Here is a 24503-nt window from a genome sequence, read left to right as displayed (position 1 = left end):
TCAACAGGTACAAGAATGGAGTGCATCTTACTTTGTACGCAAAGGCAAAGAAGAAAGAACATCCTCCTCCTTGAATACTTCTACTGGGAACAAGAACATCCAAGATTCTTCATCAGAGACAAAAGATAAAGGAGTAATCAGAACGACAATCGGAGAAGAACTTGGTATAGATCGGAAAGGAGTTAGAAGAAGTTCAAGAAAAAGCACACACAGACTTTCAAAATCAGATCAGGGGAAGCCTTTGAGGGAGAGAGCACCAGAAATGCAAACAAATATAGTAGTACTACCACCGGCCCCTGCACCACCAATAACATTACCACAAAAATTGTCAATACCATCTCCACCGCCAACTCCATTAATATTTCAAACATCATTGCAAGATGAAGAAATTGAAGCAATACCATTACCAGCTTCACCAACTCAAACTACAGAGGATGAAAAAAATACTACAAAGGAGCAGGATATTACAAGTCCAGAACAGAAAGACAAAAGATTTAAATGGGCTGATAAGTATAGGCCTAACGCTCTTAAAGATTTTCTATGCAATAGAAATACTGCACTTGAACTGAAGGCTCTGGTATATATGAAATTAATCTTGAATAATCCTTTTCTAAATTTTCCTTATTCATAGCAAAATACTAAGAAAAGACACATCTTTTGAATTCTAAAATTTGCAGGCAGAAACAGATGGCAGTAATCGTCATTATATATTTGCAGGACAGCCAGGAGTAGGGAAAAGAACCATGATATTTGCTCTGCTTCACGAAATTTTTGGACATGATAAATTACAGGTATATATAGTGTACATTTAATTGATTCTCTTTAAAGCTACAAAAGTATCAAAAGGTTTAATCCAGAAAATAAGTTAATTTGCCACTTTACTAATAAAAAGCTAGACGTGAGTTGTAAATATCACGAGTTTAACTTCTATGTACTACAAGTGCAAACAAACTTTTCAAGTAATAAGTCACCTTAAAAGTAACTACAAATAACTATGCATGGAAAGTAAGATTAGTAACCAAAAAAAAGAAAAAATAGGTTGGTTACCTGCTAGAACATGTTAAAGTACGCTGATAGTATAAAAAAATTTAACTATGTCAGTGTATGTATGTTAAATCCAAGAATCGCCGATATCGTGTTCTAGATCAGCACTTATCAAATCATCGACTGATGATGGTTTCTTTGCTTTTACAGGCAAGAAAAAAGCGCAAGGTGTTCTACTTAAAGGTATGAAGACCCTTGTATTGTGTTCATAGATTATGCATACAAAGATCTGAAAATGTGTTTCATATATAGAGCCCATTAGATGTCTATTATTGGTGGCATTTGAGCATATTGAAAAAGTTTTACCAGTATACTGCCATAATATAAGTGACATCTTTTATTACTAAAAGGATCTCTGTTTTCCAAGGATCACAGACCGAGCCTCACTAAAGAAAAGTATCAGCAAATTGAAATAAATGGAGTAATTTACAAGTCTTCTAAAGACATAAAAGTCTATACATTTCATGTAACATTCTACTCATTCATGATCACAACGCGGGACAAATGTGCACAAGGCATCAGACGGCAAGTATTCATTTGTATCCCCTGAAAGTATGTCAACATGATAACTAATATTGTAGAAATAATTTTAAGCATTCAACTACAACATCCAATGACAGACTATCTTTCGGTCTAGAATATGACTGTAAAAGCTACAAATATTACTTCAGGTATTTATAATAAGCACATCTCCAGCTTATATATTTAAATGGTTTTAACTTATAACAGTGTAAAATTTAGACTGGTTATAGAAAATTCGACATTATTATCAATGCACGGAAGTTAAAATCTTATTTTTTACATGTCAAAACATAGAAATTTAAATCAAATTAAATCAAGTAGAACAGTGAAAGGACCTTCTCAAAATGCAATGCATTTCAGGGAGAAGCAGTGCCGAGCATCCAAGTAAATGTGATGGAATCAAAGAAACATGTTGAGATCAATCTCGCTGAAACTAAAGGCTATGAGAAACATGTCATCGTAGAACTAATCAATGAGAGAAAGCACAAAGCATCCATCAGATCAGCACCTTGCCATCCTGATGACTGTAAAGGTATTACAAGCTTTTGCAATTTGTAGTACCCAAAAATGGACAAGGAAAACCTTAGAAATGATCACTCACTTCATTTGTAATGTACACAGCTATCATTCTTGGTGAAGCTGACAAGCTATCAACAGATGCTTTGCTATATACCAAATGGATGTTAGAGAGATATACAGGTTGTTATATGGTCTTCTTTTGCTGCAGTGATATCACAAAGCTCCAGCCAATTAAGTCTATTTGTAAGGTTGTTCATCTCCAAAAACCTTCAGATGAAGAGGTGCGTACACATAGTACCAATATGTATTGGATCTAAGCTATATATATTAAGAACATAAAGATTTTTTACACTATCAGTATAATCTAACATGTTATAGTAGGTTACTTAAAATCATATATAATATGCAGCTCTCTCTTTCCTTAACTAACTTGAAAAAAGATTTTCTTGTTGACAGATTGTAGATGTCTTGGAATTCATAGCAAAACAGGAAGGAATCGAACTACCACATAAACTGGCAGCGCAGATTGCTAGTAACTCCAAAAGTAACCTACGTCAAGCAATTCGCTCTTTTGAAGCTACCTGGCGCTTCAAGTAATGTTCGGCTTTTATAGAAAAAGAATTATGTACACAATCCTCTATCAAGATTGACTGTTTACAAACAGCTTATTCTTTTCTATTGTCCACTCACTAACTATAGCAAATATATAATTATCAGCACTTGCTTGACTGAGAATCAAGAAATCAAGACAGGGTGGGAAGATGACATTGCAGAGATTGCTAAAAACATAATTGAGGAGCAAAGCTCAGAGCAGTGAGTATAACTTCACATCATCAAAAAGTTACTCTCTCGGTTCCATTTATATGACACACTTTCCCTTTTAGTCTGTTTAAAAAAGGATAACACCTTTCTATATTTGGGAAGTCTTTAACTTTAAACTTTCCATGTTACCCTTAATGACATGCTTTTATAGCCATAGAAAGATCATAATATTCTTAAAACCACAAGTTCTAAGGGTGCTTTTAGTATGTGTCAAAATTATTATTATTTTCCTTAAATTTTGTGTCCAGTCAAACATTGTCCTATAACATGAAATTGTTGGAGTACACTACAAAGACATTTCTATGACTATGAGGACATTGTTCACCTCACACTAAGGCTCTTCGACATCCCAATTAAGAGTTCCCGGCACTCATAATACTAAAATCAAGAGTTCATTTCTCTCAGGCTATACGATATCCGTGGGAAACTGCAGAATTTGATAGAGCACAACGTGTCTGCTGAGTTCACCTTTAATGTAAGAGGTTCTTAGTCCTTATAACTATTGCTGGAAAATAACTGAAAGCTTTTCACTAACTCTTATTTCTCATTTTTTTTCTTCGTTTCGTATATGGAAGACTTTGGTAGAAGAGCTAAAGAGTAATTTGGATGACCGATTCCACAAGGAAATTGACACTCTGAAAATGAAGTACAATGTAATGAATTTTACAAATTTCACTATTATATAGTCATTCTATGTTCACCAACACATTAATACAGAAGCAAATAACTAAACTTCTCTTTCTCTTTTTTTCTCATTCAGATAAATTCAAAGGATCTGGAACAGGGAAAAAGTGATAATGATGCAGTGAAAAAGATTGTTCACCAATTTATGAAGGTTGAAGGTAAGATAAGCATTTGATGGAAACTGTATTCATCATTTTTCCTTAAAGAATAAAAAAAAGACAATTCTCTTAATCTTGCACCAAATCTTTCATTAAAGCATTTGTCGCTCCTATGATACTCCTCTACTATAGTCACCATATTTTAATCTTATGTGTTAATTCTTTATTTATCTTGTCATTCTCCTGGACGATTGAGTCTTAGATATCTTAATTATTTGTATCTAGGTACCGTAATCTCGTCTAATCTTACTATATCTTGTACCAATTCATTTCTTCTCAAGCACCTACCAAAAGACATTCTTGTACTCTATCTTAATGTCAACAACATATCATGTGGAGATCCTTCTTCATTTCCCTATAATTTCAATCAATTTTCTTAGCAAAAATATAGTCGTTTGAGGTAGAACTACCAAGCATGAATCCAAATTGCCTCTTTTTACCATCATAATGTACCTAAATCCATGCTCTATCACTATTTTCCAAAGTTCCATCACATGATTTAGTACTCATAAGTTCAAAAACTAAGATAGTCCAACAACTTAATATGGAGTTGTCGAATTGAACGCATTTACTGGGACACACATAAAGTTAGAGGATCACATATATATATATTCACCTATGGTTATACTTTCTTGACACTTTGATTCCCTTTTATCATTACATGCTATACTTGTTTCACCTTGAAGCCATATATATATGGCAATGCAATGGTAATTCAGAAATCAAGTTCATACCACGTTTCTGATTTATGCCACAAAAGTCCAAATGGAAAAAGAGTTGAGTATCAATGTTTCTAAAAGATTTGACTCTTTTTTTTTTACTTTCTTTTTCCCTCTTTTTCACTGCAGAGTTCATAGCTAAATTCATGAGCTGGTATAAGACTTGTGTTCTGAAGAAAGGAAATCACAAGCCCATCCCTCCAAGGGGAATAATTAGTTTGGAAACAAGTCCATTTGAGTGATAAAGAATTTCCCAATCACTTTCTATGACAAACTTGGTTAATAACTCCTCGGTATTTCAGTTGTAAAATAAAGTGGCAATCACACTGAAGTCTGAAGCAGACATTTTATGTTCTTAAGATATAAAATTACGTAAGATAAATAAAAAAAGGCACTCAATAAGTGTATGTTTTCATTGTTCTGGAAAGGGTAGTTCTATGAGTTATTCTCCATCCATTCTAATATTATTTGACACTATTTTCTCATTACAGAAAAAGAATGTCACCTTGTAATTAGCTAGTTTTTGCATGGCAGAAGCTTATTCCCTCGTTGAGAAATCACAGTTGGTGTTGTGTAATCTCATCTCCTCCTTCACTCAATGCCCTCTACATATTTCACCAACCAAATAGCAATTCCATCAACTACTATCAATTGCATTCAATGAATGAAAAACAACTAAAATTATGCACACACGTACCTTTTCTGCTCTGCTGCAACACACGATTAGCTGTAGATTGACGCATTTTATCTGTTTGGAATAACATTTTTTGGTTATTGAGTGGCTTTCTCTTGATTGAAAAGGAAAAAAAAAAAAGTGGCTTTCTCCGTTAAGTAAAGGGTTAGTGTATATCTTGGACTAATTAAAAGAATCCTACCTACTTTCTCAAACTTAAGGACTAATAATGTGTAGAGAGATGTATAAGGGACTAAATTGAACTTAATTCTATGTTTAAGGGACTATTTGAGTTTTTTTTCTCCCTCAGAATCCGCACTTACAATTTGAGCTAGGTAAGAGCAACAATGTAATAGTCTGGCCAAGCCTTTTTTTTTTTTGCCAAAAGTATTTTTTTTTTTCCAAAGTTAAGTTGTTTGACCAAGCTTTTAAAAGGAAAAATATATTTTTGAGTAGAAGCAAAATCAGTTTTTGAGATGCAGAAAAAAATAGCTTCTTCCTAAAAGCACTTTTTTTAAAAATAGTTTTGAGAAAAATACACTTATAAGCACTTTTTAAAAGATTGACCAAACATTAATTACTGCTCAAAAATGCTTTTCAAATTAACTAGTCATATTGTACGCACATTGCGCGTGTATCCATATCAATGAATATAAATTTTTAAAAAATTACATAAATATTATATTATATTCCCTGAATTATAAAATAAAATTAAATGAAAGCCTTTGTGCTTTTAATACTTTTATAGATAGATATTACAACATAAGAAAAATCTATTCAATTTTAAATTTCTAATATTAGCACTCCTTCAAAATTCACATAGAAAATTTAATAGCAAATTTAGGTAATTTTAAAGTCTTAAATATTAAAAAATTAAAAAATAATTTAATTTATAGTAAATTATTAGATCTTTTTGGAATAAAACTTGTTCTACAAACAGCTTTGTGGAATCACATAATTATAATCTTTGTACTTCGTTTGTTTCATATGTCATTCACCTAATTATGCATTATGCTTAACAATACAGAATACCAAATACATTATTTATATACTCTATACGATATTAATACATTATTATTATTATTATTATTATTATTATTATTGTTACTTTTAGTAAAAAAAAATTAGCATTTATTCTTGTATCGTATATACAAATACTATTTTAAGAGCTATTTCAATCCTAGTTTTATTATTATTGATATTTCAGATTTTGAAGATAATAAATTGCAAAATTATTTAAATTCTTAATTGGATATTTCTAATGCTATGTGAATTTTACAAACACTAAAATAAATAGGTGAATGAAACAAAAGCTGAAAATAAAGAACAAAATCCCGTCGTTACGTGAGATCTTTCACCCGTTTCCTTCCAATCTTTCTTTTTTATATTTTTTTCTCTATAATATAATACTCCTAAATCTGAAAGGAGTTTAAAGTAAAAAAACTTTATTAACAAAATAAACCCTTACAAAGTGGACGAAACTTTTCTACTCTGGATTGAAAAGTGCAGGAATTCTAGAATTAAAAATTTAGAAAATAATTAAATGACTACTCCTAAATATTATAGACATAATTAAATAAATACTCATACATATTAGAAAAATAGTTAAATGACTATTCCTAAATATTAGGAAAATAATCTAACGACTATTTTATCCAATGTGAACTATATTTTAAAAGGGTAAAAAAGACGAACGACATTTCGCAAAGGGCCTTCGTGCTTTTAATATAGTATAGATAGATAGATTAGTCAAACACAAACCGTTTCTCACCAAAAGTATGTTTTTAAAAGCACTTTTGAAAATAAGCTATTTTAGAAGCTTATTTGACCCCCCTTATTGATAGTACTGCATTAGAAGAGTTAATTCTAAAACTATATTTAACTCTATTAATATATATGTATAAAGTTCAGCATCTGAAATTTTATTTAACTCTATTTTTATATATATGTATAAGGTTCAACGTTGAAACACTGAGTTGTGTTGAATTTGCAAACTTATTGCTAGATCCATGACTAAATGATTAAGGCTGAAAAGTTGGGGAAAGTGGGAAACATACAAGAAACGGAAGAAATCAGAGAGATATTACTCCCTCCGATCCACAATAAGTGACCAATTTGCTTTTGGCACGCTCATTAAGAAAATACTAAATTCAATACAAAAATACCTAGTATGACTAAACTACCCATAATTAAATATTTAATGTGAGGAGTAAGAAATTTTTTTAGGGATATGTACATAAGGGTAATTTTGTAAAAACAAATTGAATTCTTTCTTGATTATATAAATGGACACTTATTTTGGACCAAATAAAAAAGTAAATTGACCACTTATTGTGGACCGGAGGGAGTAAATGTTATGCAATAAACATACTAACACTTTATGCTGCCCATTTAATTTGACACCATTTGTCTAGACAAAAATTTAAGACATTAATTTTGATTTACGTATTATATTAGTAAAGGGGGAAAACAGTTAAGTCATAGTTGAAAGAAGTTGTAAAAGGCAAAGCCTCGTATCAAACCCCAAATTTGATTAGTATTCAAAGTGTGCATAAAAATCATAACTAGTAGATGCAAAAATGTTAGAACGTTCTCAATATAAAATTATTGAAATTGACAAAAGGCAAAACTACAGGTACAGATATCTGTTTTCATCACTGACAAATTTTCTTCCTTTGACTTGACGTCTAAAAAAACCTCACTGAGTTCATAATACAGAAGCATTACAAGATTTTATAAGTAACTAACACGTAAAAATGATTTCTAAAATAAATGTAAAATGTCTTTGCTGTACAATCAATCCAAATGAGAAAAGTTCACAAAATTCTCCGCTTAAAACTGCTAGACTCTGAAGATGATGCAAAAAAAGACTAATGAACAGCCAACCGCTGCAGATGATCCAAGAAAACCTCAAAACTAACGTCATCCGTGAATATAATATCTCCACCAGGAATAGGAGGGGCATCAGAGTTGTATGTGGCAGAGGGATTCAACTTTGCAAGCATAAAACGGGCCTGTACAATATTACTAGCAATATCAGCACTAGAAAAGATTATTGTATTATACATTTGTTTTTAATGTTATTTTATACTTCTATAAACAAGTAAGAGATGACTTCATGTTGATAATCAATTATGAAAAAGGAAATCTTTCCAGGTGTGAGCCACTTTATGGCAAAGTTTTGATGTCCCCGTTGTAGTCTCCCTATGGACACCAGATCCTTCGCCGAAGAAAGGAGAATGCAATATTTAACTCGAACAAAAGATATATCGTGTAGGTAAAATCAGGCAAAACTCAAAGCTTCGGATGAACTATGCCTATTTCTAAAACAATTGTCCATGAATACTCAACAGACATCAAAAAGTTCTTGATACTTCCAAAAGGTGTTTGTTTCCAGAGCTTTTCTTCTAGAGCTGCTTCAATAAGCAATACAGTCAGCTTGTTTCAACATAAGTGAAACATGAGCAGCTTTTGGGCCAGGTTTCAAAGGAACAAAACAAGTTTAGATAGACGAAAGACAACCTTCTTAAACCAGGTGGTTTATAACAAAATATTCTAAACTAAAAACCCAATCTAAGTGGGCGTTTGGACATAAGAATTGTAAAATTCCAAAAAAAAGTGAAAAAAAATTAAAGTTGTGTTTGGACATGAATATAATTTTGGGTTGTTTTTGAAGTTTTGTGAGTGATTTGAGCGAAAATTTTGAAAAGCAACTTTTTGGAGTTTTTCAAATTTTCGAAAAATTCCAAAATTCATCTTCAAGCGAAAACTGAAAATTCTATGGCCAAACACTGATTTCGAAGAAAAGTTAAAAGAATTCAAAAAAAAGTGAAAAAATTCTTATGTCCAAACGGGCTCTAAACCTTATATTCAGAACATGAATTACAGACAAATATGTCATATCACAAACCCCTTACTGTTTAAAAATTAATTTTCAAATATGCATAAAAGAACTACAGAAACGAAAAATAACAGATCCGCATCTGCTGTAAATGCTGAAATACAGGCACATATATCAAAAGACCTAAGAATATGCTAACTCTTATATGCATAAGGAGGTCTAGATAGAGAACATATTTAATAACCTGAGATCCATATTGATCGCAGATGACCAGACGAGGTACTGGAAATCTTTCGCGAATAATGGCCTCTGCATCTTCTCGAGGAGTTTTTAATAGTTGAGCAAATGCCTGTCAAGAGAGTAAATTTAAACCACCGAAATGACGAGCAAACTCAAATCCAAATCAACGGGAGTTTTACGCATCATGACATAGACAAGAGGACCAGAATCAAAATGGACTCGAGAAATAAGACGAAGTGTAATTTATTTAAAGGAAGCCACGAAGCAAAGTGTAGGTCGCAAAACACAAGGATGTTGAGGGCACCTTTTCCACATATCATTGGTCAATACTTCATTTTGATTTTTGTATCAAACAAAAGAAACAAAAAGTAAAAGCTGGTTTATCGACTTTCCAATATTCAGTCCTTAGCATGACTATCATGAGTCTGATGGTGAAAATAAGACTAGATCGAAAACAAGTGCAACCAGTGTTACATCTATGCAATCATGGTGACTCTTTGAAGTGTCTGCATTTGATGGAATAGAGCAGTAATTGTTACCTTGGAAGATCTGGATCCATGAATCAGCTGAAATTTGAAATCGCTATTTACACACAAGTATATGTGTGTGTGTGAGAGAGAGAGAATTGTGAGTGCACATATGTTACAACAAGCAATACTATATATCATGCTCAAACTAGCAAAGAAAAGAAAGTTGGCCATGGGATTAAATTACTTGACATAATAAAATTACAGAAATCCTTGAATTAGCAATCGATAAAAGCTCCAAATCTTTAATATTTTGGTTCAGATTGCAAAGAAGCCTACCTGATGTTCAGGCTGTTCGTGATATCCAGCTTTTCTCCATTGAGCAATAGTTGATCCATGAAACACAACAATGGTAAAAAATGAATCTAAAAGAAGGATTCTGTCAGCAGCAATTGCCGCCACATCAAGGAGGACTGGTTCTGGACCAGATTGAAAAGAATAAGATATCAAAGAGGGCTGGATCATCACAACTGAGTTGGCTACATTTTCCCGGTTCAGGATCATTCTAAAGTATGCCGTCTCATCTGGACTGTTGCCAAAGACCTGAGATGATGCTTACAAACTGAGCATGATGGTAGAAGCAGAAATGTAAGAAAGTAATATGCTTGATGTTTACAATCAAGATGAATATATACCTGGACAAACTGAGACCGCCGCAAGTGAAACATAAACTGGGGAAATATTGAAAAACGAGGAGATAGAGTAAAGGAGGATGGACTGTCTTTTTGGTAGTCACCAAATCGCGAACATATGTGTATCAATGACTTATCCAGCCATCTGATGGGATCAAAATCGGTCTGCAGAAGAAAGTGGAAGTGGGTTTCAAAAAGGTAAAGAAACAACAGCGAAAGATAACTAGAAGTAAAGCAAAACCGGGTCCATGTCATAGTAAAGAAAGCAAAAAATTTGGACAGAAAACAAAGAATACAACAACATATAAGGTTAAATCGTCTGTATTAAGACGAAGAGGATGATACCTCGGTTTCCATTTTGAAAGAAACTTGCCGTGACATTACCACAGCAGCTGCTTCTTGATCAAATCCAGCAATGAGGTCCTATAAAATATAGAAGACAAACTGTTTACTGAAACTGCAAGACAGATAAGCATAAGATGTGATTGCATCCTATTTTCTTTAGCTCCAAAGTGACCATGAAAAAAATATATCAGGACTTCAATTTAAGTGGCATAATTGTCACTGAGCAGATAACTATGTAACTTCCGAATTTAGTCCCCTCAGTCCATTGTACCTTTTCTTAGTATCTGAGGCACATCTATTGACAATAGGAACTTAATCTTCGTAAAACTAGTCAATAAATGTGCATTAGATACCTTTTTTAGTCCCCTCAGTCCTTTTGTACTTCTTATAGTATCTAATACAAAATTACGTTATGGATTATCTAAGCACAAGCCTAGCATGCACTGCAAATAGCGTCAAGATGACTCCCCAGACTATCAATCTGCAAAGGTACCACACTCTGTACCACAAGAATAGTGAATGGAAGAGGCCAAAGGGTGATGCATCGCCTTTGCAGGCCTAGCTCACCTATACCTACTTTTAAATGATAACCAAGTCATTATAAACCAAAAAGTTATTGAACTTAATTATGTGATTATATTCCCAGAGAGGAGATTTGAGTACTTCCTGTCCTTGTTAGGCAGAAAGGAGCTCGGATTATCATAATCTGATGAGCAAACTATCTTACTCATTTCTCTTCTAATCCATCTAAACTACCCTGGTATCCTCAGATTCATGATTTAACTACTGAACTCATCAGATATTTACTTCTGGTTACATGGCAAAAGAATAAAAGGATAAAAGAAAGGCCAAAAAAAAACATAATCAGAAACAAACAGCATAAGGAACACCAACAATCCTTGCCTGTACACTTCCAGGTCCAGCAACCCATCTTCTAGAAAGAGTAGTAACCCGAAGTCTCATTTGTCCGCTAGGGTGCTGATAACTGGAGAAGAATATCGTTGATAAGTCAGGAAATGGTTGATCATAGCCAAACAAACCGGTCTGTAGTCAGCACTTCTCAAGAAATAATAAGTTTAAGTTCATACTATGTCAAAAACTGGAAATAGAACTGTGGATTTGCAGATTGAGCAATTGCATCTGGGTTCTCCTTCTTGGCGACTTCAAATATTAAACATAACGATGTAGTTTTATCAAGACCGCACATCTTCCAAGCTGTTGTATTTCCCTGACCTACGACAACCTCAGAGCACAAAGGACCTTTCTGTAAAAGGCACCAATTAATAAGTATTTATAGAAGCTTCAGAGAAAGTAAGCACTTATATTAGTAAAAGATACCTTTTCAAGTGATGCACAAGGGCCGATAACTCCCTGAACTTTTACATCTTTTGAGCAATTTACCTCAAAAATACCGCTGCATACAAGCAAACATACTACCTAAGTTGTAAGACAGAATAAGAACTTGGTAGCATATAAATGCTAGCAAATGAAAACAATTCAGACTATTCATCAGTATCTGGAGTGGAACTTTATGCAGAGATACATATAACGTGTTAATATTGACACAAAAAAGTTCCACTCAATCGTCTCAAAGTGGTTTGTGAGCAAAATAGGCTTCTGGTAAAGATAGTTGAATATATCAGGCCAAGCAAGTCTGCTTCGAAGCTGATCTAAAGCACTAAATTACCCATCAGTTAGGCACAAACCAAGCTATATCCCTGGATCCTTCTGTAAGAGAAGTTTACTAGTCAATCTTCAAGAAGTTGTCTAATAATTGTTTCATGCTGCAAGCCCCTCCCATGTCTCCTAAGAATCCTTACCCACAATATGAGAGCTGAAAAACTGAAACTCCAAAACCACAAGCAGAATCATACATACTAATATATATTCTTAGAGAGGGAACAACTTCCTAAGATATTAAGTTTCTTATGAAGTAGAGCTTCTTCTTTTTTTAAATGAGTGAAGTAAAGCTTATTAATGAATTTACAAAGCTGGAAGTGCAACGGAAAGTCATTAAATTGAAGTCATAAAGATTGATTGGAATCGGAGCAAGATTCTTAAAGGAATTGGCAAAGAATCAAGTCAATATACTGGATCCGTGCACATTGTCAAAGTGGAAAGAGCAAAACCAAAACATGTTAACAGGTTTAGTGCCATCATAATTTTCAGAAAGAATATGAGGTATATGGATAACTTGGCAGTGACAGCATCATAATGAGATGTCATTCGAGGTTTAGAAGTAGAACAAAGAAAAACAAAGAGACATAATCCAAAAGCTAGATCAGAAATTAGTGGTTCTCAAGTACTAGATTCATCTAGAAATTTCTCTTCTTTTTTTTTTTTTTTGGAAGGGGCAGGGGTAGGGGATGACAAACCAAAGAATGTTCAACTAAACCTTACTTTGATGACAGTCCAAGATCATTGCCACCTGACTGAAAAACTTGTTTCAGAGAATCCTTGAAAACACTATGGCCAAAACTTTCTGCCAATACAACAAGTCCTCCGGTTTTCTCATTTGCAACTTTGAGTTCAGCAAGGCCAACCTAGCATGCAACAGATGCCATGTAAGTAAAAGAGAACAACTGTAAAAAATAGCTCGCCTCTCAAGGAATAGCTTGCCTCTCAGCCATAAAAGAATTAGTTCAATCCTTCAAGATGTAAAGCTTGCCTCTCAAGGAAATCTAGCAGTAGATTATGGGGACACAGAAGGACAGCAGGATTATGACAGTTCATATTTACACCAATAAAACTCTCTTTTTATTTGGGCAATCTCAGACTACCTTCATCTTCAGAAAGCAGAATGCAAAGCTGTTCAGTATTGATTTGCTAGATTTATCATCAGATAAACCTTGTTTAGTCTTTGCAATGTCTAAAGAATGAAATAATGGGGCCTCTGACTTAAAGTCAACTACAAAATTTAGCTCATGAAGGATCATGTGCATCACGCCATGATGTTTTATGCAATTAAATACATGTATGATTAGAGTTGTAATCCCTCACTTATCAATTTGTTGTACTTTCACATGAATGAATGAACATGTTTCCATCTTCCCTGTGGGTTTATATAAGAGCATGGTCATATAAACACCAAACTCTCTATAAAAGAAAATCCAACAGGTATGAAAAGGTGAAACTCTTAAAACTAGAAGTGTCTTTCGATCATCTATTTTATAATCTAGGAACTGATTAAATAAGTGAAAAATATCTATATCAACCGTCCTGGTGAATAGCATTTGATTTTTACCTGTTCAAGTGCACAAGCAAAAACATCCAGTACATGCCCTTGATGCACAAGTTGCTTTGAAAGTCCCTCGTAAAACTTCACAGCCTTATGATATAAGGGTGCAGAATCTTTGTCCAGATCCTTGTGAGACCTTATGGGCTCAGACAAAATCTTCGACACAATCTACAATTATTCAATGTTAAGACAAATCAATCACCAGATTTTGTAATAAAATAAAAGACATATCACTCACAAGTACGTAATAATAGATGCTGAGTGCTGCAATTGACAATGAAAATGTTCAAGGACAGGAAAAACATGCACACGTTACAGAATTTTTTCGATATAGACATGCTTAATTTTTTTGTTGGCTCTTGTCGTTGTTTTTATAAGGTAATTTTATTGAGTAAAAGCAGCATCACGAGAGTGCTGAAAGTTGCATCCAAAAGTACAACCTAAACAGGTTCCTCACAGGTTGTGCAGTAAGTTGATGAAATCTAACATGGCTTCATAATCATCTACAACAGCCATGTTGTTCCAAAAGTAAAGTAAAAACATACAGTTTAACTTAAGACTAAGTGTAGAAACCTCGTTGTTTTAAAATATTCTGGAGTTACTTTCTCTCCAGATGATCCACCAGATTGCTGGCTCTTCGTTGTTACTTTAAGCCTTTTCATAAAGAAGTTGAAAACCTCTCAGTAACAAGTTGGCAAACTCAAATCCAGGCGATAATAATCATTCTGACAGTGAGGCATAACAGAAAAGTGAAAAAATATGGCTTTTTAGCTATTTTGTGTATTAGGACGCCTCTTGAAATATGTTTTTCCTGTTCTCTTCTTTGCTGCTTTTTCTACTTCTCTGGTTAGCGATGACTTTTTTCTTCTACTCATTATATTTCTCTGCTTCTTTTTGTTGGCTCTTCGTTGTTCTTCTACACTCCTTTTTTCTTTCTGGTGATAGTTCCGTTCGTTTTCTACTATCACTAAGAAGAAAAGTACCACGTCCATCCACTCCCACCCCCCCACCCTCCAAAAGAAAAAGAAAAAAAGGAAAAAGTCCTTATAATTTTATCTTATTATAGTCTCAAATGAAAAGTCATCTAAGATACTTAATAACTCAACAAAGGATATGACTTACAGCACCCGGCCCTTCTGTTGAGGGCCCACCTAAGAATGCCATAATTCTGGCCCCAGAACCTGGAACACATATACCCAACAAATGAGCAGCTACACTCAATGCTGTACCAGTGCACCGTGCCGCTCGTTGATCTGCTGGCACGGGCCAAGGATCTCTTTGAAGCTCCTCCAATATCTGAAAAAGAGAATTTCAGATTAAAAGGAAGTCAGATACAAATGGAGTAACATAACTAGCACTACAATCTAATGACTTGTCAATGCCATTCTATTAGACTTTTTGCACTTTCGCAAGAAAAAACTCGAACTTATCACTTTTGCGATTAGAGTAAATTACTATTAAGTTGAGAAGAATGTTAAATATACACCACGTCATTATTTATATACATTTCAGTTAGTATAAAGGTGGAAATGGAATAATATTGCACTTTTTATGGCACAGAATAATAGATGAAATATCTCATCTTAAAAGAACAGATATTGAGTTTGGAAGGCACTGGAGGAAGTATATTTCAGAAAATAATACATTTGCAAACCCAAATAAATTAAAGGACAGAAAGGGACAATTGAACAGAAACCAAGACAAATGCATTCAGCCATAATTCACTTTTTTGGGTTTGTGTGTGTGTGTGTGTGNNGGGGGGGGAATAAGTGGCAGTCAAACACATTCATTCCGCTAATAAATGCAATATATATTGTGAAAAAAGAAATATTCGACAAGACCTACAAGTGCATTCCCTTTTTTCCGTTTACACGTTAAGTCATGAGTTCTGACAAAAGGGCAGCATATCTATAACAGTATTTACATACAAAAAAGACACGATTGAAACCATACCGAATTGAGTGTAAACTCGCATTCAGATGCAGGCAACAAAAACCTAGAAATACTCTCTTGAGAAAGTCCATCTCTAACCCCAGCAATGACACCAGTGGTTGGTTTAGGCTTATTTGCGAAGAAGCCCATTTGCTCCAACACTTGATCTTTAGAAACTTCCTTTGATCCCTTGAACACATAAACCTTTGGAATCTGCCCAAACCCCAGCTCATGAACATGCACATAGGTCCCGAATGTGATTAGGCCAATTAAACAATTCTCAGGCAATGTGCCCACTACCTGCTATCAACAAAAGTAATCATGTCAGCGAAAAAATTATTACAAGGAGAACGTATATAGGATCTTCATTTGTCACTTCACAAAAAGTAGAAATCGGAAAAATCATTAATTCACAACCAAACATGCTTGCATGACATTGTGAAGGAATCCGGTGGAAACTTTTGTCTATATGAGATACTTCACATTCCAACTTGAACCCAACCTTTAATTGGTACTAAGAAAAGAAAGAAGGAACCAAACTGGGTATTAAGGACCAGGAGAAATGTCCTTATTCAAAAAAAAAAAAACGGGGGTGGTGGGGGGGGTGGGGGGTGGGGGGAGGCACATTTGTCACCTAAAAATAGAAGGCTTCAGTTTGTGGAAGGAGAAGACACTGCCATTCACTACCTGACCATGTTCGCTAGAGCATATCATTGATGTACTTGAACAAACCTCAACCGAAAGAAGAACCGTTTATTAAGTTATAATATAAAGAACTGAGTAAATAAATATGGTAACCCATAAACATTTTAAAATGTCTCACCGAGGCCCCTACAGTAGCTTTGGACTCAAGTACCCCCATTAAACTATGAAGAAACAGTTTTCCCCAAGCCCTCAGCAATTTCTTTAAGCCTATTACGAAGAGGACAAGAGCATAATTTTTGTAACTTCAGAGCAAAACTTGAGATTGGTCTGTGTTGATTGATAGAGGATTTCTAGGAAGATATTCTCCATATCAAGATATGATCCTCTAAGATTTTAGAGATAATTGTTGTAATCTAGAATATCAAATTCTGATTCTTTTTTTATTTTAATCTGTATAATCCCAGGTTTTATGGGATTTAGATGATTCTGTTTCTAGCCTCTTCTTGTATATAAAGCCATGTATATGACATTCAAATACATGAATGAGATTATTCAAGTTTCTTACTCTTTCCACATGGTATCAGAGCGTTAGGCTTATTCGTGACTGATTTTTTTTTCATTTATCCATCTTTTCATCACATTTGTCCTCTTTATCCGCCCAAGGGTTGAAACAATTTGAAAACCATGTCCGAAAAGAGTACTATTGCAAATACTCCAGTCTCTAAAAATGTATGTTTCTGCCACTGTAGAGCATAGCTCTAGAGTTTCAACTGGAGATTTACAGAATATTCAAGCCACTTATCAGTTGAATGGGGAAAATTATCTAAAATGGTCTCAGCTTGTTCATACCTTTCTAAAAGGTAAAGGGAAATTAGGACATCTCCTCGGTACAGGACCATCCATAGAAGACCCCAAGTTTGATGCATGGGATGAACATGATTCAATGGTGATGTCATGGTTATGGAACTCCATGCTTCCAGAAATTAGTGATACCGTTATGTTTCTGAATACTGCTAAGGAAATTTGGGATGCAGTGAAGGAGACATATTCTAAAGTTCATGATGCTGCCAGAATCTATGAAATAAAACAAAATTATCTGCAACAAAACAGGGAGCTCGATCTGTCACTGAATATTCTAACCTTTTACAGGGGTTATGGCAAGAGATGGATCACTATCAAGCATTCAAATGCTTTGCACAGACGATGCTGTAATTTTGAAAAGATATATTGAAAAAGAAAGGATTTATGATTTTCTTGCAGGGCTAAATGCAGAGTTTGATGTTGTACGAGTGCGAATTTTAGGGAAAGAAGATCTGCCATCATTGAATGAGACAATGGCCATTATATGGACAGAGGAAGGACGGAGGAGTATTATGCTTGAAACTCAAATAAACGAAGGATCGACTCTTATGACAAAAGGGACAAATAAAAAGGAGTATGGAGTTTCACAATTGGAGAGCACCGTCAAGCCCGCAAGTTCATTCAAACCGCTTGTCAACAGGGACAANTGCAAAAAAGTAACGGCACACGAGAGAGATGTTGGAAACTCAATGGTAAACCTCCAACCAAAAATACTTTTGATGGAAAGCAGGCACACATTGCTAGCAGCCCTCAGATTGATGAAAAAAGTCCATTAGTCCCAGAATTCAACAAAGAAGATATTGAGAAATTGAAGACATTGCTGGAATCTCTGGAGATATCATCTTCGACGGGTAGTTGTTCAATGGCCTTTGCAGGTATTTCTTCCACTTTTGTTGCTAATGTTAGAGACAACTTTTCTCCAATGTGGGTGGTTGATTCCGGGGCAACTGATCATATGACTTGTTGTTCCTCCCATCTCTCTATATCATATTCACCTTGCCCTAGCTATAAAAAAATAACTATAGCCGATGGTTCAGTTATTACTGTAGCTGGCCAAGGAGACATACNATCTTTCTCCTGTTACATGAATCCAATTTTCATTTCATCCGGGAAAAGCCATCTTTTTCTCAACAATGTCTTTGTCATTTGATCCAATAGCGTTCCGTTAGATAGGAACAGATTTGATAAATACTGATAACTCTCGGATAGAGTATTAGAACGGAAAGATCCATTAGATAATGAACTGTTGGTTCTAAGCCATCTCTGACGATTAATCAACAATTCGAAGTGCTTTTCTTGCGTATTCTTGATAAACCAGCGTTTATATATAGATGTAGGAGGATCTGTTTGGGAAGTAAGAAGCCCCTTTGACATCTCTTCATCTGCAAATAATTCTCGATGTGAAAACACAGAGCCAGGGGGCTGATCTTTGAATAGGAAAAAGAGTGGATCTGCAGGGTCCCAAATGAATTGGCTTATTCGAAAAAGGCCTTGTTCTTTGGAAGATCTATCTCGTGTCTGGTACTGCATGGTTCCACTCTGCAAGAACTCCGAATCATTCTCTTGAAGCTCATCCTCTTCATCATAAATGATCCGCTTGCCCCGAAATGACCTGGACCAATAGGGAAATCCCAATTCATTGGGCCTTTCGATACAATCAAATAGAAAGCCCCAAGGGCGCCATATTCTAGGAGCCCAAACTATGTGATTGAATAAATCCTCCTGCGGGTCAAGGGCTCCTTCTCCCTCCCCTTCTTCAAACTCCGATTCATATTTTTCATAGAGAAATCTCTGATCAAGGATAGAACAAGAGCCGTTTTGCATCATATCTAAGGGATTCCTCGGTTCGGGCCGAAGAAGCAATGTCACTCGATCATTATCAAACTGACTGCAATCTTTTTCTGTCCGTGAAGATCCCACCAGAGCGCCTTCTACTTCTAATAGGCCATGAACTAGATCAGAATCATTCTCAACGAGTCCATAAGAAGTGATCCCATTTTTTTCATCGGGTCCGGATAAAGACCAAAGATCTTGAGCGACCGATCCGGCAGAACAACTCAAAAGATAAAGAAGTATCGTTAATCTCTTCATGCTCGTTCCAAGCTCGAAGTACCATTTGTACAAATAAGAATCCCCTTCGTTACATGATTTCTTCTTCATATAGATAGATATAGGATCTATGGGGCAATTACTTAGAAGTACATTTTGTGCTACAGCCCTTCCTATCTGATAGAAAAGGATCCCATGATCCTGAACCGATCTTACCTGGGATCGCAAATCCCAAGTTTGTCTATGAAGAGCGGATCTAATTGTATTAGTGTCTATAATTGATTTCTTCTGTGTAATACTAATCGATAGGACCTCATTGGTAAGTGCTACAAGATCTCGTGCATTGGAACCCATGGTTATGGACCCGAATCCGTTAGTATGGAACATTTTCTTTTCCAAGTGAAATCCCCTAGTATATGAAAGAGTGAAAAAGTGCTTTCGTTGTTGTGGAAGAAGAAGCCTTCGTATCTTAATGCACGTATTTAAAAAAGGGAAAAAGCAGGTAGGGTGTAGATGGGTGTTTACCGTGAAATACAAGTCAGACGGGTCTATAGAAAGATTTAAAGCACGTTTGGTAGCAAAGGGTTACACACAGACCTATGGAATTGATTATTTGGAGACTTTTGCCCCAGTGGCAAAAATGAACACAGTGAGGATCTTATTGTCATTGGCTGCGATTTTTAATTGGAACCTACGGCAATTTGATGTTAAAAATGCTTTTCTACATGGAGATTTAGATGAGGAGATCTATATGGAGGTACCACCTGGTTTTGAAAGCAAGAAGGGAATGGTATGTAGACTGAAGAAGGCACTCTACGGACTAAAGCAATTACCCCGTGCATGGTTTGGATGATTTACAAAAGTTATGATCAAGCTAGGCTATCGGTAAAGTCAAGGAGACCACACCTTGTTCATAAGGCACTCAAAAACAGGAAAGGTAACTGCTCAACTAGTCTATGTAGATGATATTATAGTAACAGGTGATGATTCAGAGGAGATACACAATTTGAAGAATTGTTTACTCAAGGAATTTGATATCAAGGATCTTGGAAAATTAAAGTATTTTTTGGAAATTGAAGTAGCACATTCTAAATAAGGAATCTTTATTTCCCAACAATAATATGTGCTTGATTTGATGAAAGAAATAGGGAAATAATGGTGTAAACCAGTGGCCACACCAATTGAATATAATCATGGGTTGTGCAATGCTCCAGAAAATTCTGTGGTAGATAAAGGCTCGTATCAGAGGCTTGTAGGGAAATTAATCTACTTGTCCCATACAAGGCCAGACATTTGCCTTTGCTATAAGTGTCGTCAGCCAATTTATGCATGACCCTAGAGAAATGCATCCCCAAGTGGCCAACAAAATTCTACAATATCTTAAAGGAAGTCCGGGAAAAGAAATACTATTCAGAAGAGGAGACATGGTTTTATAGGCTTATACTGATGCGAATTATGTTGGTTCATCAGTGGATCGAAAGTCAACTTCTGGATACTGTACTTTTTTAGGAGGAAATCTTGTGACTAGGAGAAGTGAAAAACAAAATGTTGTGGCCAGATCAAGTGCAGAAATCCGAGTTCAGATCTATGGCGATGGGAGTTTGTGAGTTGTTATGGTTAAAGATAATCCTTGATGATTTGAAGATAAGATGGGAAGGGCCTATGAGACTATATTGTGACAATAAATCAGCAATAAGTATAGCTCATAATCCTGTACAACATGATCGCACTAAGCATATTGAGGTAGATAGACACTTCATTAAGGAGAAATTAGATAGTGGACTCATCTGTACGCCATTTGTATCTACAAAGATCAGTTGGCTGATGTTTTAACAAAAGGACTGCCAAACAATGTGTTTCAAGACCTGATAAGCAAGCCAGGAATGGAAGATATCCATTCACCAGCTTGAGGGAGAGTGTTGAATGATAGAGGATTTCTAGGAAGATATTCTCCATATCAAGATCTGATCCTCTAAAAGAGATAATTGTTGTAATCTAGAATATCAAATTCTGATTCTTTTTTTATTTTTTTTCTGTATAACCCCATTAGATGATTTTGTTTCTAACCTCTTCTTGTATATAAAGCCATGTATATGACATTCAAAGACATGAATGAAATTATTCAAGTTTCTTACTCTTTCCACAGTCTGGTTACAAAGTATCATTTTTTTCAAGCTTATTCCTATAGTTAAATAACATAAACTTCATTTCAATTCTACCTCATCAACATATTCCACCAAGTCATCCCCAAATTTTTCATTTAATACGGGATAATGTTCATAAGAAAGGATTTTTTTTAAATCAACTGTCAAATATGGCCAATGATCGCATTTTTGGAAATAATGAGATTAACATTCCACAATGTACTTGCCTATTAAACGTGAATCCAACAACTGTAAAATCAAAAGACAAGATTATCACCTCAAAACTTATACTCCCTCCGTTTCATATTAAATAAAGTACTTTCCTTTTTAGTCTGTTCCAAAATAAATGACACATTTTTAAATTTGGAAATAATTCAACTTTAAACTCCTCATTTTACCCATTTTACCCTTAATGAGAAGCTTTTATAACCACACAAAAGTCATGGCCCCACAAAGCTTTACCCCTTAAGCTTTTAAGACCACAAATTTCAAAAGTCTTTCTTTTTTTCCTTAAACTCCGTGCGGAGTCAAACTACCTCATTTAATTTGAAACGGATAGAGTAGTATATTGCAAGTCTTCCGAAGTTTTTGCTGTCAAAAGATCTATAAATGAAGGCTTATATGAAGATATTTTGGAGTCTGCAATGAGACAAGGCCCCAAAATCTGCTCTTGAGCGGTGTAAAGCAAAGAGTTTGGGAGAACAATTGTGTTAAAGGAGAGGAAGGCAATATAGTGCGCAGATAAACAAGTGGTATGTGGTCACACAGGATGAGTTACATCATTCATGGTTTGGCATCATCTGCCCTACATCCCATTTGGTTGCCCTTTGTCCTATTACTGATTGATCGATCCAAAAAGCATGTTTACTCATCCTACTTTTTACCCCTCCACCCATGCTATTACCAAGCATAGTGCAGGTGGAGCACCTTATCTCCGTCATTACTATGATGATGAAGCCGAGCCGATAAGATCGGCAGGCGAAGGAAAGCACGAAACGCTAAGCCACTACCACAGTAGATATACTTCGGATATGCATAAGATGCATTATATACCAAACAGAGTCTCCTTTTTGTCAATTATGTGGACATACTCATTAGCCAGTTAACATTTAATTAATATGTATACATCTATATTATTTATATACTACTATACTTTGATTGATAGCTAATTAGCAATAAATAGATGTAATCTGGTATCCTCACAGTCACCATATGTGACCGCTCAAAAGTCAAAATTCCCACTTATCAATATAGGCAGCAAATAAGTTATTTTCCAGAAAACATGCCTACACAAGAGGTGCTCTTAACAAACACACAAGAGGTTTCAGAAAAGACATTTGAAGTTCACCAAAAAACAACCTCAACTACCACTATTACTACAATTCAATTCTAAACTAGTTGAATTGGTTGAATACTCAATACAATAGTATGATTCTTTAACAATAGATATTCTCTACATTTCTGGTGACATAAGAATCTTTAAACAAGCTAAAATGATTTAATGTAACTGTATCAACACTACTGAGCCTTAATCCCGACAAACTGGTACTGCCACATTCACTACTAGTTCCATGCAATAAGACTAGTACCAGTACCCCCATCAAAACTGTAACAATGCACCAAACAGTAAAAAAATCGAAAATGAAAGATCTTTCAGTATTAAACTCAACAGTTCTCAAAGACTAAGAAAGGAAAAGCACATAACCTGTAGCAAAGATGATTTCAAGTAACCAATCTCCTCTTCAATAACACAAGTATCGATCACGAAAAGGAAAACCGGATTTGTCATGGCGGCCTTTTCAGTAGGACTCTCGTACTCAATCGTAGTGTATTGCGGGAACAACTCCGCCGGCATATTAGTCTCCGATATGGACTGATAATTCTGAGGGAAGTGATTGCGCTGAAGGCAAAAACAGCAGATCCAGATCTTAGTAGACGAGAAATCAACGATGGAGAAAGGATTGAGCACCGATCGGCAATTGCGGCAACGGAGTGGAGCATAAGGAAGAGTAGGAGTGTTAGGGAAAGGTTTTAACGGCGTGTATATGGCGGAAACGGGGATTACGCATTGCGCGGCCTCCGATTTGCTTCCCGGCAATACGTTCCACGGCATCCTTACGGCGTCTTGTGTTTCTAATTCTAAGAACTCCGTCATTGTTGCGGCGGCGGAAAGCAGCGGGTGATCGGATCTCCGGGGAAGTGGTGGCACCGGCCAGCTAAAGGAAACGAGATTTTCAAGTGTTGGGGCTTTAGTGATTGTAACGTTTAAGTCTGTAGTTCTCTATTAAGGCGTTGTTGTTAAAATAAATTAATGAATACTCCTATGTCATACGGGAGTAGTACATATGTTCTTTGTTTTATGAGTCAACTACTATGTTTAACTCTGATAAACGATAACTATTTCTATAAAATACATTTATAAAGTTGATATTTAGCAAATTTAACTTATTTTGTAATTTCCTAATGTATAAATACCAATTAACCAGAAAAATATCTATATACTAATTTATTTAGTTTATTGTTTTCAAAACCCAAGTATGTACTCAAGGTCTTATTTACTAATGTATAAATTTAATCTAATTGTCTACATAAAACAGAGAGTGTCACGACCTGGAATTCCCACCGTCGAAACCGTGATGGCGCCTAATATTTCACTTGTTAGGCAAGCCAACGTTAGAACAATTTATCCTTTTTAACAGTCTAAAATTAATTAATGAAGAACTTATTCAACTATAATAATCCAAAATATAAATGTGGAAGCTAAAACTGTAAATATCTGCTACAAAATCCCTGAACCTGGTGTCACAAGTGCACGAGCTTCTAGAGTATTATTGGTCTAAAATAAATATAAAGTTGTTTGAATGAAAATACATAGCTAAATAGAAAGAGGAAGGGGACTCCAAGAGCT

The 24503-nt window shown here is 35.1% G+C and overlaps 2 protein-coding genes across 2 annotated transcripts; one reads left to right on the top strand and one right to left on the bottom strand.

The window, feature by feature from the left end:
• The first annotated feature begins 306 nt into the window (after positions 1–306).
• On the top strand, positions 307–4875 carry LOC109245037 (replication factor C subunit 3-like). The gene is made up of 11 exons (XM_019412211.1): positions 307–577; positions 678–791; positions 1195–1227; positions 1927–2098; positions 2188–2366; positions 2542–2678; positions 2803–2898; positions 3313–3382; positions 3483–3560; positions 3668–3749; positions 4598–4875. Exons 2-11 carry the CDS (start codon positions 744–746, stop codon positions 4708–4710), a joined length of 1008 nt encoding a protein of 335 aa, XP_019267756.1. The 5' UTR covers positions 307–577; positions 678–743; the 3' UTR covers positions 4711–4875.
• Positions 4876–7714: 2839 nt separating this feature from the next.
• On the bottom strand, positions 7715–23908 carry LOC109245036 (protein transport protein SEC23-like). Its single transcript, XM_019412210.1, has 13 exons — positions 23301–23908; positions 15918–16196; positions 15087–15260; positions 13971–14132; positions 13127–13269; positions 12065–12140; positions 11815–11990; positions 11630–11711; positions 10727–10804; positions 10385–10546; positions 10029–10292; positions 9227–9331; positions 7715–8155 (listed from the first exon to the last, which is right to left on the bottom strand). Exons 1-13 carry the CDS (start codon positions 23748–23750, stop codon positions 8012–8014), a joined length of 2295 nt encoding a protein of 764 aa, XP_019267755.1. The 5' UTR covers positions 23751–23908; the 3' UTR covers positions 7715–8011.
• Positions 23909–24503: the final 595 nt, after the last annotated feature.

The sequence above is a fragment of the Nicotiana attenuata genome, unplaced genomic scaffold (genome assembly GCF_001879085.1).
Source record: "Nicotiana attenuata strain UT unplaced genomic scaffold, NIATTr2, whole genome shotgun sequence".
NCBI lineage: Eukaryota > Viridiplantae > Streptophyta > Magnoliopsida > Solanales > Solanaceae > Nicotiana > Nicotiana attenuata.
Note: the sequence above shows the minus strand (reverse complement) of the source record. Positions and strands in the feature narration are given on the sequence as shown.